This window comes from Pipistrellus hanaki (genome assembly GCF_964339955.1).
Source record: "Pipistrellus hanaki genome assembly, chromosome: 10".
NCBI lineage: Eukaryota > Metazoa > Chordata > Mammalia > Chiroptera > Vespertilionidae > Pipistrellus > Pipistrellus hanaki.
The window spans coordinates 48,017,189-48,030,401 of record NC_140512.1 but is presented as its reverse complement, the minus strand read 5'-3'; the positions used below and the strand labels follow the sequence as shown (position 1 = coordinate 48,030,401).

Here is a 13,213-nt window from a genome sequence, read left to right as displayed (position 1 = left end):
GGTTACGGTGTGTGTGTGTGTGTGTGTGTTTCAGGATGCTACCAGGGTCAAGGCTTGAAATGTAGACATGGGAATTATCTGCAAAAGTGACCATGTTTTAAAGCCTTACTTATAGAACACTTCTAGAAGGGGTATTGCTAAGAAAAAAAGAGTAGGGGGAAAAAAATTCAGCCTCAGAAACCTAATTAGGGAATGGGAAAATGGGTGAAGAGCTAGAAAGCAACTTGTCAAAGGAATTGAAAAGTTTGTAATTTACAAGTGCATATAGAAAAGTAGCGGTAGTATGAATGATTTTTATTTTTCCTTTCACTTAAGTGTGTTTCAAGTGCGTTGTCCTCAAGATGAAGAATTTTGAAAAGCCATGGGTCCTCATGCATAGGGGAAAGAATAGGCTACAAATGCCTTTATTAGAAAAAATAATGTTTAAGGACAGTTTTGCGAAAGTGTTTCTTGGGAGTAGTAGTCCTTTAAGAAAAGTATGCTTAAATAATTTGACGACACTTAACTATGTTGTCGCCATCTTATAAATGTATTTCACTTTTATTTATTTATTTTTATCCTCACTTGAGGTTATTTTTTCCATTGATTTTTTTTAGAGTGGAAAAGAAAGACACACATCTGTTGGTTGCTTCCAGACTGGGGCTGGACCAGGAATCTGCAGGCCGACACTGTAACCACTGTGATAAACTGGCCATTGCTGTATTAACATTTTTACAGGGCCATTGTTAAACAAGATTTTTTTTAACCTGTAATTTCCCCTTATTTGTCCCTGGGGGGCCTTTTTATTATCACTCATACTAGTTCTGTTTTATATTTATTTTAAGATACATTTTTTAAAAATACATTTTTATTGATTTTGTACAGAGAGGAAGGGAGAGTTAGAAACATCGATGAGAGAGAGTCATCGATCAGCTGCCTCTTGCACACCCCCTACTGGGGATGTGCCCGCAACCAAGGTACATGCCCTTGACCAGAATCGAACCCAGGACCTTTCAGTCCCCAAGCCGACGTTCTATCCATTAAGCCAAACCGGTTTCGGCTTAAGAGACATTTTTAAGAGAAAAACTATGGCCCAAGGAGTTAAGGATTTCAAGAAGTAAGCAGGTAGAGAAGTGCAACCAATTCGGTAGAGTTTAATGAGGATCAGGTATCTAAAATGTGAGTTTGTTCAAGAGAGTATAGAAAAATATATGAAGTGGGAGTTATGTTTTACACTTGACCACGTAGGCAGGAAATGTGTCAGACCTGAGTTTTGGCACAGGGAAATAACTGCTTTTACAAAATTTTTATAAGAGGAACATGGACTTGTACAAAGGTTTCTGAATAAGAACATTCATCTCAATGTTGCTCATAACAGTAAAAGTTTGAAACAATCTAATGCTGTGTTAGAAGGGATTGGTTCAGTAAATAAAAATATTAAATAAATTTTAAGGTAAGACCAAGATGTGCATGTATTAAATGAAGGAGCAGTTGGAAATGAAAGTACATCTAGGCACAGGAAAACATTTAGGGCATACACTCCAGAACAATAAAGTTGTGTTCTATTTAATTGTGTTTTCAATGAATGTGAGCAAACATGAGTAAGTTCTCTAGGTTTATTTTGGGGGTTTTTTGTGTGTGTTTTTGTTGTTTTAATTCTCACCCGAGGATATTTTTCCATTGATTTTTAGAGAGTGGAAGAGAGAAGGAAAGGCAGAGAGAAATATCAATATGAGAGAAATATATCGATTGGTTGTCTCCTGTAGGTGCCCTGACCAGGGCCTGAGCTGGGGAGGAGCCTGTAACCAAGGTACATGCCCTTGACTGGAATTGAACTGGTACCCTTTGTTCCATAGGCTGATGCTCTATTCACTGAGCCAAATTGGCTAGATCAGTTCTTTGAGTGTTGTTTTTGTTTTGGTTTGGTTTTTGGTTTTTGGGGTTTTTTTTTTTAAGAAACAGGTGGACTTGGTTGAAGAGAGGAAGAAAGAAATGGGAAGAAAACATCTCATCACTGGGAGTAGCGAAAAAATTTTATTCCACTCAGACCCTACTGGTTCCCAAAATTGGATCTGGCTTGGAGGTCAAAATACAATGAACTGCTTGTTTTAAAATCATGAATTTTTGGAAGACATTATTATTGCACTTAGTTTAAAAAAATACCAAGTCCATACAAAGCATTTATTTCCTACCCATGGTCCCAATTTTCCTTCCCCAGAGCAACCACTGTTACCAATTTCTCCAGTTTTAATTATAAATATTTATGTGACTTTTAAGCATAAATTTAACATACATATCTCTCATACTATACCTAGCATTTCTTCCAAAAAAAATTTTTTAGAGTATGTTTTTATTGATTTTTTAGAGACAGAGGAAGGGAGAGAGATAGAAACTTCATAAATCGGCTGCCTCCTACATGCCTCCCATCAAGGATCAAGCCCGCATCCTGGGCATGTGCCCCGACTGGGAATCAAACCCGTGACTTCTTGGTTCATGGATTGACACTCAACCATTGAGCCACACAGGCCAGTCTCTTCCAATTTTCTTGGAGATTATTCCACGTCAGTACCTAAAAGTCTCTTATTTATTTTTTTTTGCTCATGGTATTCCATAGTTGAGGTATCATGACAATTTATTGTATTCATTCTTGATTGATGTGCATTTAGATTACCATCACAAGTCAAACTGTAATATTTTTTCTGTATTTATAGTCTGTGAATGCATATCAAGCAGACAGAAGTTCGTTTTGGCAGCCTATCTAATAAAAGTAATATGCAAATTAACCACTCTAACACACAAGATAACTGCCCCCATGTCAACACAAGATGGCCAGCAGGGGAGGGCATTTGGGAGGGACCAGGCTTGCAAGTGGAGACAGTTGGGGGTGATCAAGCCTGCAGGGGAGAGCAGTTAGGGGTGACCAAGTCCGCAGAGAAGGGAAGTTGGGGGCGACCAGGCCTGCAGGGGAGGGCAGTTGGGGGAGACCCAAGCCTGCAGGGAAGGGCAGTTGGGGGGGACCAGGCCTGCAGGGGAGGGCAGTTAGGGACAATCAGGTTGGCAGGGAAGCAGGCAGCAATCAGGCCGGCAGGGGAGTGGTTAGGGGCAATCAGGAAGGCAAGCAGGCAAGCATTTGGGAGCCAGCAGTCCTGGATTGTGAGAGGGATGTCTGACTGTCCATTTAGGCCCGATCCAGGTAGGACATCCATTGAGGGGTCCCAGATTGGAGAGGGTGCAGGCTGGGCTGAGGGACACACACCCTGTGCATGAATTTTGTGCACCGGGCCTCTAGTAGATAATAACGACCTAACATAGATTTGAAAGTCTGTCTAGAATCTGTGATTGCTTCATATCCCTGTAAGCTTTAAGAAATAAATGAGAACATAAATATTTTACTTAAGAGTTTTGAAAATGGGAGATGAAAGCACAAGAGCTGATTCTGGGTGCACTAAGGGTTGAGTTCCATGAGCTTTAAAGTGATATCATGAGCTTTAAAAGGGACAAACCCCTCCGGTGCAGATATACTCTGGTCTGTCATGAGTATCCTTAGCTCAAAAACAATCGCTCTTCCTCACCAATATGTGCCTCGGCATGGCCTGCTTTTACTGTCTGTGTATTTACCTGTTCTGTGTCCCTGTGTCTGTCCCTCCACCACTTGCCCATCTTTTCTAGTAGGGTGGCACAGCGTGAAGGGAACAGGTTAACATTAAAGACTGGAGTTCACGTGATGCTGTGGCACTTCAGACAAGATGTCAGCCTCTTTTCTCATTTCTCCAGTGGTAACACCCAATGGCGGGCTCCTTGTCAAATTAGTGACATGTATGAAAAGCACCTAGCATAGTGCCTAGCACATAGAGATCATAAACGGTGGCTACTGTTCTTCTACTTTCTGCCTTTTTCCTTCTTAAATTCATGCTTCCTTTTGCTCTCCTAATTTCCCCAAATATCTAAGAGAAACCACAGTGTTTTTATTTTTTGCTTTTTATTTTAATTTTAATTTTTTTTCTTCTTTTCACAGTGTTTTTAAAAATCTTTACACAGCTGAAACCGGTTTAGCTCAATGGATAGAGCCTCGGCTTGGGGACTGAAAGGTCCCAGGTTCGATTCCGGTCAAGGGCATGTACCTTGGTTGTGGGCATATCCCCAGTAGGGGGTGTGCAAGAGGCAGCTGATCGATGACTCTCTCTCATCGATGTTTCTAACTCTCTATCTCTCTCCCTTCCTCTCTGTACAAAATCAATAAAATATATTTAAAAAATAAAAAAAATCTTTACACATATATATGTACAGTATAGGCATCAATAAATATCAGTGAAGATTCTTTCGTTGTGGGTATTATTGGCTTAATAAGTAAAAGGAAACTGCCCTAAAAAATAGTCTGTTACAACAGTAAAGGGAATCTTTTAGTTCATATAACTGAGTAGAAATAAACCTAGTTTAGGTGAAGCTTTATTCAGTGACTTAATGTCACCAAGACCCTGCCCTGTCTCTGCTCTGGCATTCGGATCAGGTTTCACAGGTTGCCTCCGACAACTTCCTGCTCTCCCTTAATAGCCAGAAGGGAGTGTGTGTTGTATTGACTTGGTTTTTGCTTTATTGCCCCAAATGCAAAGCAGTGTTCCTCAATTCGTAGGACATGGCCATCATCACTCAGTACAGGAACTCATTTCCTTTGTATGAAGTCAGTTAAGCTTCTCCTTCCTTAGACTCCACTCTCCTCAGTCCCATAGGCACCCACTCTTACTTTTATGGCAGGTGCCCTTGTTATGCCTGCACCCTTCTAAAATAAGTAATGTTATTTTGTGAATATACGATTTAAATGTATACAAATGGTCCTGTGTGATAAATGTTGCTGCTTCCTGCCTTTCTCACTTTTCTTAAATTTATCCATGATCTATATGTACATTCTATATGTTGCTTCTTATCTTTGCCTAATATTCCACACTGTACATCCACCTCATTTTACATATCTGCTCCCTAGAGGTGGATATCTAGGTTGTCTCCAATTCCTTGTTGCCACTAGAAAGGCTATAGTCTACTGTGATATGCCTGTTCATCTCTGCTAATCATTCAGACATTTCCTTTTTTTTTTTTTTTTAACATTTCCTTTGTTGTTGTTGTTGTTGTTGTTGTTGTTGTTACAGATAATAACCTCGCATCAGTTTTAGATGTGACATATTTTAGAGTTTAGATTGTTACCTGTCTTTTAATTTTGTCAATGGCATCCTTTACTGATGCCATTTAATCCAGTGGTCGGCAAACTCATTAGTCAACAGAGCCAAATATCAATAGTACAACGATTGAAATTTCTTTTGAGAGCCAAAATTTTTTTTATATATATATTGTATGGATTTTATACAGAGAGGAAGGGAGAGAGATAGAAAGTTAGAAACATCGATGAGAGAGAGTCATCGATCAGCTGCCTCTTGCACACCCCCTACTGGGGATGTGCCCGCAACCAAGGTACATGCCCTTGACCGGAATCGAACCCGGGACCCTTCAGTCCCCAAGCCGACGCTCTATCCATTGAGCCAAACCGGTTTCGGCAGAGAGCCAAATTTTTTAAACTTAAACTTCTTTTAAAGCAACTTCTCCAAAATAGACCCGCCCAGGCCGTGGTATTTTGTGGAAGGGCCACACTCAAGGGGCCAAAGAGCCGCATGTGGCTCTTGAGCCGCAGTTTGCCAACCATGAGTTTAATCTACTTTTTGTCTACGTTTATGTTTTGAAGGATTTGTTATGAAATATTTGCCTAGCCCTAGGTAGCAAAGATATACCCCTACATTTTCTTCTATTAGTTTTATAGTTTTGCCTTTCAGTTTTTCACTTCTGATCCAGCTCTTACCCACCTTTGTATATTGTATAGTATATAGGGATCCATCTTTCCTTCATTTAGTTGAGGCAATTTTACCAGCCCTATCTGGTAAGTCAATACTTCTCCCATTAATTTTTGTTTTTTATTTTTTTTCTGTGCTAGTATCCATGTTTTTCAATACTAAAGGTTTATAGTATGCCTGAATACACAAGTTCCCCTTTATCTGTGATCTTGCTTTCTGCATTGTTAGTTACCCATGGGCAACCACTAATCTGAAAATATTAGATGGAAAAGATTCAGAAATAAACAACTCATACCTTTTAAATTGCGAACCATTCTGAGTAACATGAAATCTCTCACTGTCCTCTCTGTCCCACCCAGGGATGTGAGTCATCCTTTTGTCCAGCATCTCCATGCTACCTGTGTGCACTGCCTGCCCGCTGGTCACTTCGCTTTCTCAGCTATCAGATTGACTATCAGGGCCTCACAGTGCTTGTGTTCATGTCACCTGTATTTTACTTCACTCTGGCCCCAAAGCTCAAGAGTAGTGATGCTGGCAATTCAGATATGCCGAGGAGAAGCCTAAAGCACTTCTGTTGAGTGAAAATCTACATATCTATAGGAAAAGACATAGTATGTCCATCATCACTCAGTACATCACTCAGAAACATCTACTGAGGGTCTTGAAACACTTATCCCTTTGGGATAAAGAGGGGACTATATCTAATAAGGAGCGTCTTCCTCTTTGCTCTTCAATGTTGACTGCTAATTTTGGATTTTTATCCCTTCTTATATTTTAGAATAAAATCTCCAAACGTTATTAAAAAACAAGCTGAAATATATATTTCTTTTGTAGGGTAGTTTAGGAAGATAAGTATAATCTATACTCATTTGTGGAAATTCAAATCCTTTTTTATGTCTTTCAATACAACTTTTATGAGTAGTATGTTTTCTCATGGTTTTTGCTGATATCAAGGAATGCTGTTGAAATTTCTTAGAAATGTATTCATAATATATTTTTTATTCTTTTCATCTCTGTGGTATCTGTATGTTTTCCTGTTTTCATATTGATTTATTTTCCTGCATCTTTTTCTTAATCAGTCTTTCCAGATGTTTATTCTTACCACCTTTTCAAGGAACCATTAATTTTTCTGGGCATATATATATGTTTATTGTGGCTATATATTTTGACCTATTTTTTAACCATTATATAATGTCCCTCATTTTTCTTTGTGATGTGTTTTACCCTAATATTAAATTTGATATATCAGCTGTGAATAAGATTTCATTATAGGAATATGTTACATTTTTATCTACCCATCAATCAACTGATAGGCATTTGGGCTCTTACCATTTTCTTAATACAGTGGTGGGCAAAAGTAGGTTTACAGTTTAAGTTACACAAAAGTTTATTCTTGTATTATTATTTATTATTGTATTGTTTATTTGATTATAACTGTAAACCTACTTTTTAAAATATATATATTTTATTGATTTTTTTTACAGAGAGGAAGGGAGAGGGATAAAGAGTCAGAAACATCAATGAGAGAGAAACATCCATCAGCTGCCACCTGCACACCCCCTACTGGGGATGTGCCCACAACCAAGGCATGTGCCCCTGACTGGAATCGAACCTGGGACCTTTCAGTCTACAGGCTGACGCTCTATCCACTTAGCCAAACCGGTTTCGGCACACCTACTTTTATTTGTATTACAACTGTAACCCTACCTCTGAATTATAGATAATTCTACGATGAACATCTGTATGCAAGTTTTTATGTTTTCAGTTCTTTTGGGTATATACTTAGGAGTGGAATTGCTGGGTCTCTATGTAACTTTATGTATAATTTTTGAGGAGCCATCAAACTGTTTCCCACAGTAACAACCATTTTTACATTTCCACCAATGTACTGTTTTCCTTTTTTTTTTTTTTTATTACAGCTGGTATGTATAAAGTGATATCACATTCCTTTTGATTTGTATTTCCCTAATGATTAATGGTACTGAATCATCTTTTCATGTGTTTATTAAATACTTAGTATATTAAGTGCAATTTACTTACGTATAAAAGTACTTTCAGGAGAATTTTCAAGGAGACTCTTTGTGCTGTAAACTTTCTAAGGCCTTGTATATCTAAACATATCGTCTTTGATTCCTCACATTTAAATAATAATTTATGTGGATATAATAGTCTAAGTTATTTTTTTCCTCACTTAGAAAATAAACTTCATTGTTGTTGTTGTCGTCTCCAGTGTTTGTGTGAGGAAACCTAATGCCAATCTATTTCTTATTCTTCTGTGGACTGCCTGTTCTTCTCTCTAGAAGCTTTTTCAATTTTGTTATGTCTTTAATTTTTCTAAATTTCATTATAATGTGAAAAAAGTTTTGCCTTTATTATACTTATTAGGTGTGGTGCTCCATGAGACCTTTGAATTGGAGTCCTTTTATCTTAAATTTTTGACAGTTCTTTTCTTATGATTGCTTTAAGCATTCTCTTCCCTAAGCCCATTTTCTCTCTTCCTGGGACTCATATTTGTAGGAACTGACATCATTATTATTATTTGTTATATGTTCATATTTTCCATCTTTTTCTAGTGCCTTCTGGGAAAGTTACTTGAACAGATCTAGATCATTACTCATCTCTCAGCTGTGTAGCCATTCTTATGTTTATCCAACCTATTGGTTTTGTTCAGCTAGTACATATTTCCTACCCAGTACTTCTATTTGGTTCTGATTTAACTGCTTGTTCCCTATTATTATTATTTTATCTCTGTGAGGATCTTTATTATGCTTAAGTTCTTGATCTGTCTTGTTCCATTCTGGTTTGTCTAATACAGTTTGTTCCATTACTGTCTCTTATTTTGACTGTCTCTTATTGTGACTGATTATTTTCACCTGTGAGCTTGTGTTTTCCTGAGGTTATCAGGTTTCTTTTAAAAATATATATATTTTATTGATTTTTTACAGAGAGGAAGAAAGAGGGATAGAGAGTTAGAAACATCGATAAGAGAGAATCACCCATCAGCTGCCTCTTGCACATCCCCTACTGGGGATGTGCCCTTGACCAGAATCGAACCTGGGACCTTTCAGTCCCCAGGCCGATGCTTTATCCACTGAGCCAAACCGGCTTTGGCAGTTATCAGGTTTCTTAGCTGATGATGTACACTTAGGGGCCAAGGTCTCTAGCAAAAGGGAGCATTTCCCACAGTGAGATCCCAGGCATCAGAGTCAAACCTTGAACCCAACTGTGTTCCATCCTGCAGTGTATTGTTTTCTGCTAACGTGCTCACAGTAGCTCATCTCTTTGTGTTTGGTCATTTTGTATTATATATCCATGCACTTTTGAACTTTAGCTATGGACATTCTTCAAAATCTGGATTTAAAGTGTTTTCCTCTGAAGACTATTTGAGTTTGCTTTTCCAGGCTCCTAGGAACATAACCAACCCAGGACCACTTCAAACCAAATGTTTAGCTAAAGATTTTGGGGCCACAGCCATAGGATCCGTTTCACCACAAATGCATGTGAGTGGTTATTGCTGGTGGTTTAGAACTCCTATAGCCCTAGCTGGTTTGCTCAGTGGATAGAGGATCAGCCTGTGGACTGAAGGGTCTCGGGTTCGATTCCAGTCAAGGGAACATGCCTGGGTTGCAGCTCGATCCCCAGTTGGGGGGCATCCAAGAGGCAATCAATGATTCTCTCTCATCATTGATGTTTCTGTTTCTCCCTCTCCCTTCCTCTCTGAAATCAATAAAAATACATTTTTAAAAAATACACAAAACTGCCGAAACCGGTTTGGCTCAGTGGATAGGGCGTTGGCCTGTGCACTCAAGGGTCCCAGGTTCGATTCCGGTCAAGGGCACATACCTTGGTTGCGGGCACATCCCCAGTAGGGAGTGTGCAGGAGGCAGCTGATCGATGTTTCTCTCATAGATGTTTCTAACTCTCTATCCCTCTCCCTTTCTCTCTGTAAAAAAATCAATAAAATATATATATTTTTAAAAACACACACAAAATTGTAGAAGTTTCCCCAGCTGCCACCCCGCTTGAGCTGAGGTTGATTCAGAAAAGTCTCTTCTTGGTTAGGTAAGGGATATTGTCTTTTCATTCCCAGTAATAAGGTGTATCATTTTGCAAAAGTTTATGATCGTACCTCCCACTGTGCCAATATGAGGCTTTCTTTCCTTCTGACTGCAAATGAAAATTCAGACTCAAGGCCACTGGGAATCAGCAGATATCCTCAAAGCAAATGCTTTTATAGTGCTCTCTTACCCATTCCTCCTCTCTGACCTCCCCCTTACTCTGGCTTCCTTTATTGTCAGCTCAGTCCTGCTTTAAAAAGTATTTTTGTGCATTTGCTAAAATTTGTCCAGCACTCTATGATTTTGTTTTGTGGTGTTTTTTTAATTTAAATTCTTTATTGTTTAAAGTATATGGTGTTTTATATATTGAGATTTCTCTGTACATCTAATCTTCCATAATGTCAAAAACAAAAGTCCTATATGTTTTTTTGTATAAAAATAATTACATCCGTAAACAGGTGATATGTAAGCATGAATGTAATTAATATAAAACTAGATTTGATCTTTAACATATAAATATTTAATAGTGCTACATTTCTGTATATTCACTATATCCAGTTCAGAAGTCAGACTGTCCCATATGTCACCTCCAGGGCATCAGGTGTCCTGATGAAGAACAGGCCTTCCATGGGGAGGAGTGGTTGACCATGATCATTTCGTTTACTAAAATGGGACTCTTTCTGTGTCAGTTTCACCAGAAACCCCAAAGGCTGAGAACAAAACAATAGGTGCCAAGTCCGTCCACACTCCAAAGGGAGGAGGAGCTAGATCACCTACACACCACACGCTAAGCAGTTGTGAAACTGGGAAGCACTAGTTCCACACTGGGAAGGATTAGCTCGGCCGCCACCTGCAGGCTGTATAAGAGTATGCTGGACACTTCCCTTCTCCCCAAGCTGGGGAGGGCGGGGTGCTCCCTCTGTACCCCCTGCCAAATGAGGAGGGCACTTCAAGAAGACCATTTGGAGAGCTTGACACATCCTGTGGAGTTTGAGGGAACAGGAACTGGTGTCTGACTCCCAACAGACTACAGACAAAATTGTCGGTGACTAGCTCCTTGAGAAGATGGAAGAAGAGAGAAGGCTGCATTCAGAACAGCTTGCACTCTCGGTGTTCTCGAGTTCCTGTGGCCTGATGTGGTTCTCAAGAAAGGGAGCAGATGTGGCCAGTTTGAGAAGGAATCCAGCCAAGGGAACAATGGAGGGGTGAAATGACCTTGGCAGGGAAGCTGCTGGAAACTAAGGGGCTGAGGCAGGAATCCTAAGTAACTAGAGAAGGCATGGCCTACAAGGGCACAGCAGGTGAGAGGCCCCCAGTGATGGAGAAACTGGAGAACCAGGAGAAAGCACCTATGAGAAAAGCATCAGCATTGGGAATACTACTTCCAGAGGACACTGACACTGCTTTACAGCTCTACCATCAGTAAGACCTTCCCTCTTTCTTGCCTTGCTATGAACGGACAGCAGCTAGCAAGTGAGGAGAAGGTAGTGTATGAGACTAGAACTGACAATGACTGTGAACTCCTTTCTTCTTCAGATTTCCAGGCTGGAGGAGGGGAAACATTTTAAATTAACTGATATTTGAAGTTTTGATATGACACTGGATAAGACTTGTCAATACCTAGAAATGAGATTATTTTTAAAATGATGGTGCTAACTCTTCAGCCTGTTTGTTACTGAAAATAGACTGGGAAAGCTATCCATTTCATCCAGACACAAGAACAAATTATTATAGAGGTTCATGGAGACACTCGTGAGAAAATAAAGTTGCTTTCTGTTTATGCCTCACAAGTCTAGCTTGTTCCACAAGCAGGTTGCATGTGAAGAGTAGAAGAGCAGATCGGGAAGATGGAGAGGTTGGCATGTCCTCCGTCCTCCTGCCCAGTTTTCATCCCCTGGCAGCCAGCCTCAGCTCACAGTGGGGAGACATTTTATGGGTGAGGTTTGGATTTCACGGTTATACAGACTGGAATATTTTAAAACCAAAGAATAAAAGGCTAATTGTCCTGTTATTTCCTGGAAAGGCTGCATGAACCACCCACGATTTCATGCTGGAGAGAAAAAAACAACACTTTGCAAGCAGCTGGGGTAAGAAGAATAATTTGCTGTCTGTCAGCATCTAGTAATCCAGCTTGTTTGTCAATAGTCACATTTACTTCTGAGTATTATAATGTACTGCATTTTACATGCTACAAGATGTTATCAATAAGAGTAATGTGGTTAAAAGTAAGACCTTTAAATAGCAGAAACTACTCTATAATGGGAAGTACCCATGGAAATCCTGTAAACCCTAGAGATTGAGTGATTATCTTGCTGAAACATATTTGCAAGAATTGTCAAACTTCAGAATTAATTCTACGAAGCAGGCAAGAGTTCTCATTTGCTGCCCTCCTCTGTGATGACAAGGGGCCCTCAGAAGTGTGCTGCTGTGTGATCTGAAGACTGCTTTTTTGCAGCCAGCATTCATTCCCACATCCTTCTGTGCTACTCTCTGTGTCATACAGAATAGAATTATGGGAACTACATTTCCCAAACACCTTTGCCTTCAAGGTTCTGGATGTGATTTCATTTCTGCCAGTGTGTTCATATGAGATTTCGTAGGTGGGAGAAAAAAGTGGCATGACTGTTTCTGTGGCCACACCTAGCAAAATGTAGGCCATGGTAGACTTAAAATTCTGCTGTACTCTCCAAGGGACCTCCTTTCAGCCCCCATTTCAGTACTTGGGGTCCTCTGATCAGCAGTGGGGGGGGGGGGGGTTCCCTCTATTTTTCTGATCTGGGTGGCAGCAGAAACCTCCTAGTACTCTGAACTTCTGAATGTTAATGGCAACATCCCCTAATTCCTGCGGTCCTTCTAAGAGTGTCAGGAGCACCTCAGTGCCCTGCACTCAATTTTTTCAGCTTGAAAGGCCTACAATGGTTTCTATTTCTGACTAAGCTGCCTGCTGATATTTTGAAATAAGTGGACATACTTAATGGGTCCCTTTAAGTTAGAAGTAATTTTCTAAATCTGTAAGTGAGGTATTAACTGCCTTTTTTTTTTTTTTTTAAAGAAACTCATGTAATGGAGAGAGAAGTTTGAAAATGGATGTTTAGAAATGTTTATCACCATGTGATTTTGTTGCCCAAAGTAATGTGTTAAACCAAGATTTTCAAAATAATGAAACACTGAATTATACATTGTTTTCAATAAAATAAACAGTAATAGTCATTCTTTCCTGAGAAAAATTAGGACTTTTTTTTACTGTTAATAAATAAAATGAAAATTTTTTCAAAATATTTCATTTTTTAAAACATCAATTTCTATTTTGTGTATGTTTTAAATGCATATACTACATTGGTT

The 13,213-nt window shown here is 39.3% G+C and overlaps 1 protein-coding gene across 1 annotated transcript in view; it reads left to right on the top strand.

The window, feature by feature from the left end:
- The window catches only part of UBN2 (ubinuclein 2), a 97,442-nt gene extending 84,534 nt beyond the window's left edge, over positions 1-12,908 (top strand). Inside the window, exon 15 of the mRNA XM_084896731.1 lies at positions 10,561-12,908. Coding sequence (XP_084752857.1) covers positions 10,561-10,599 — 39 coding nt within the window. The 3' untranslated portion in view covers positions 10,600-12,908. The remainder of the gene's footprint in view (positions 1-10,560) is intronic.
- The last annotated feature ends 305 nt before the right edge of the window (positions 12,909-13,213 follow it).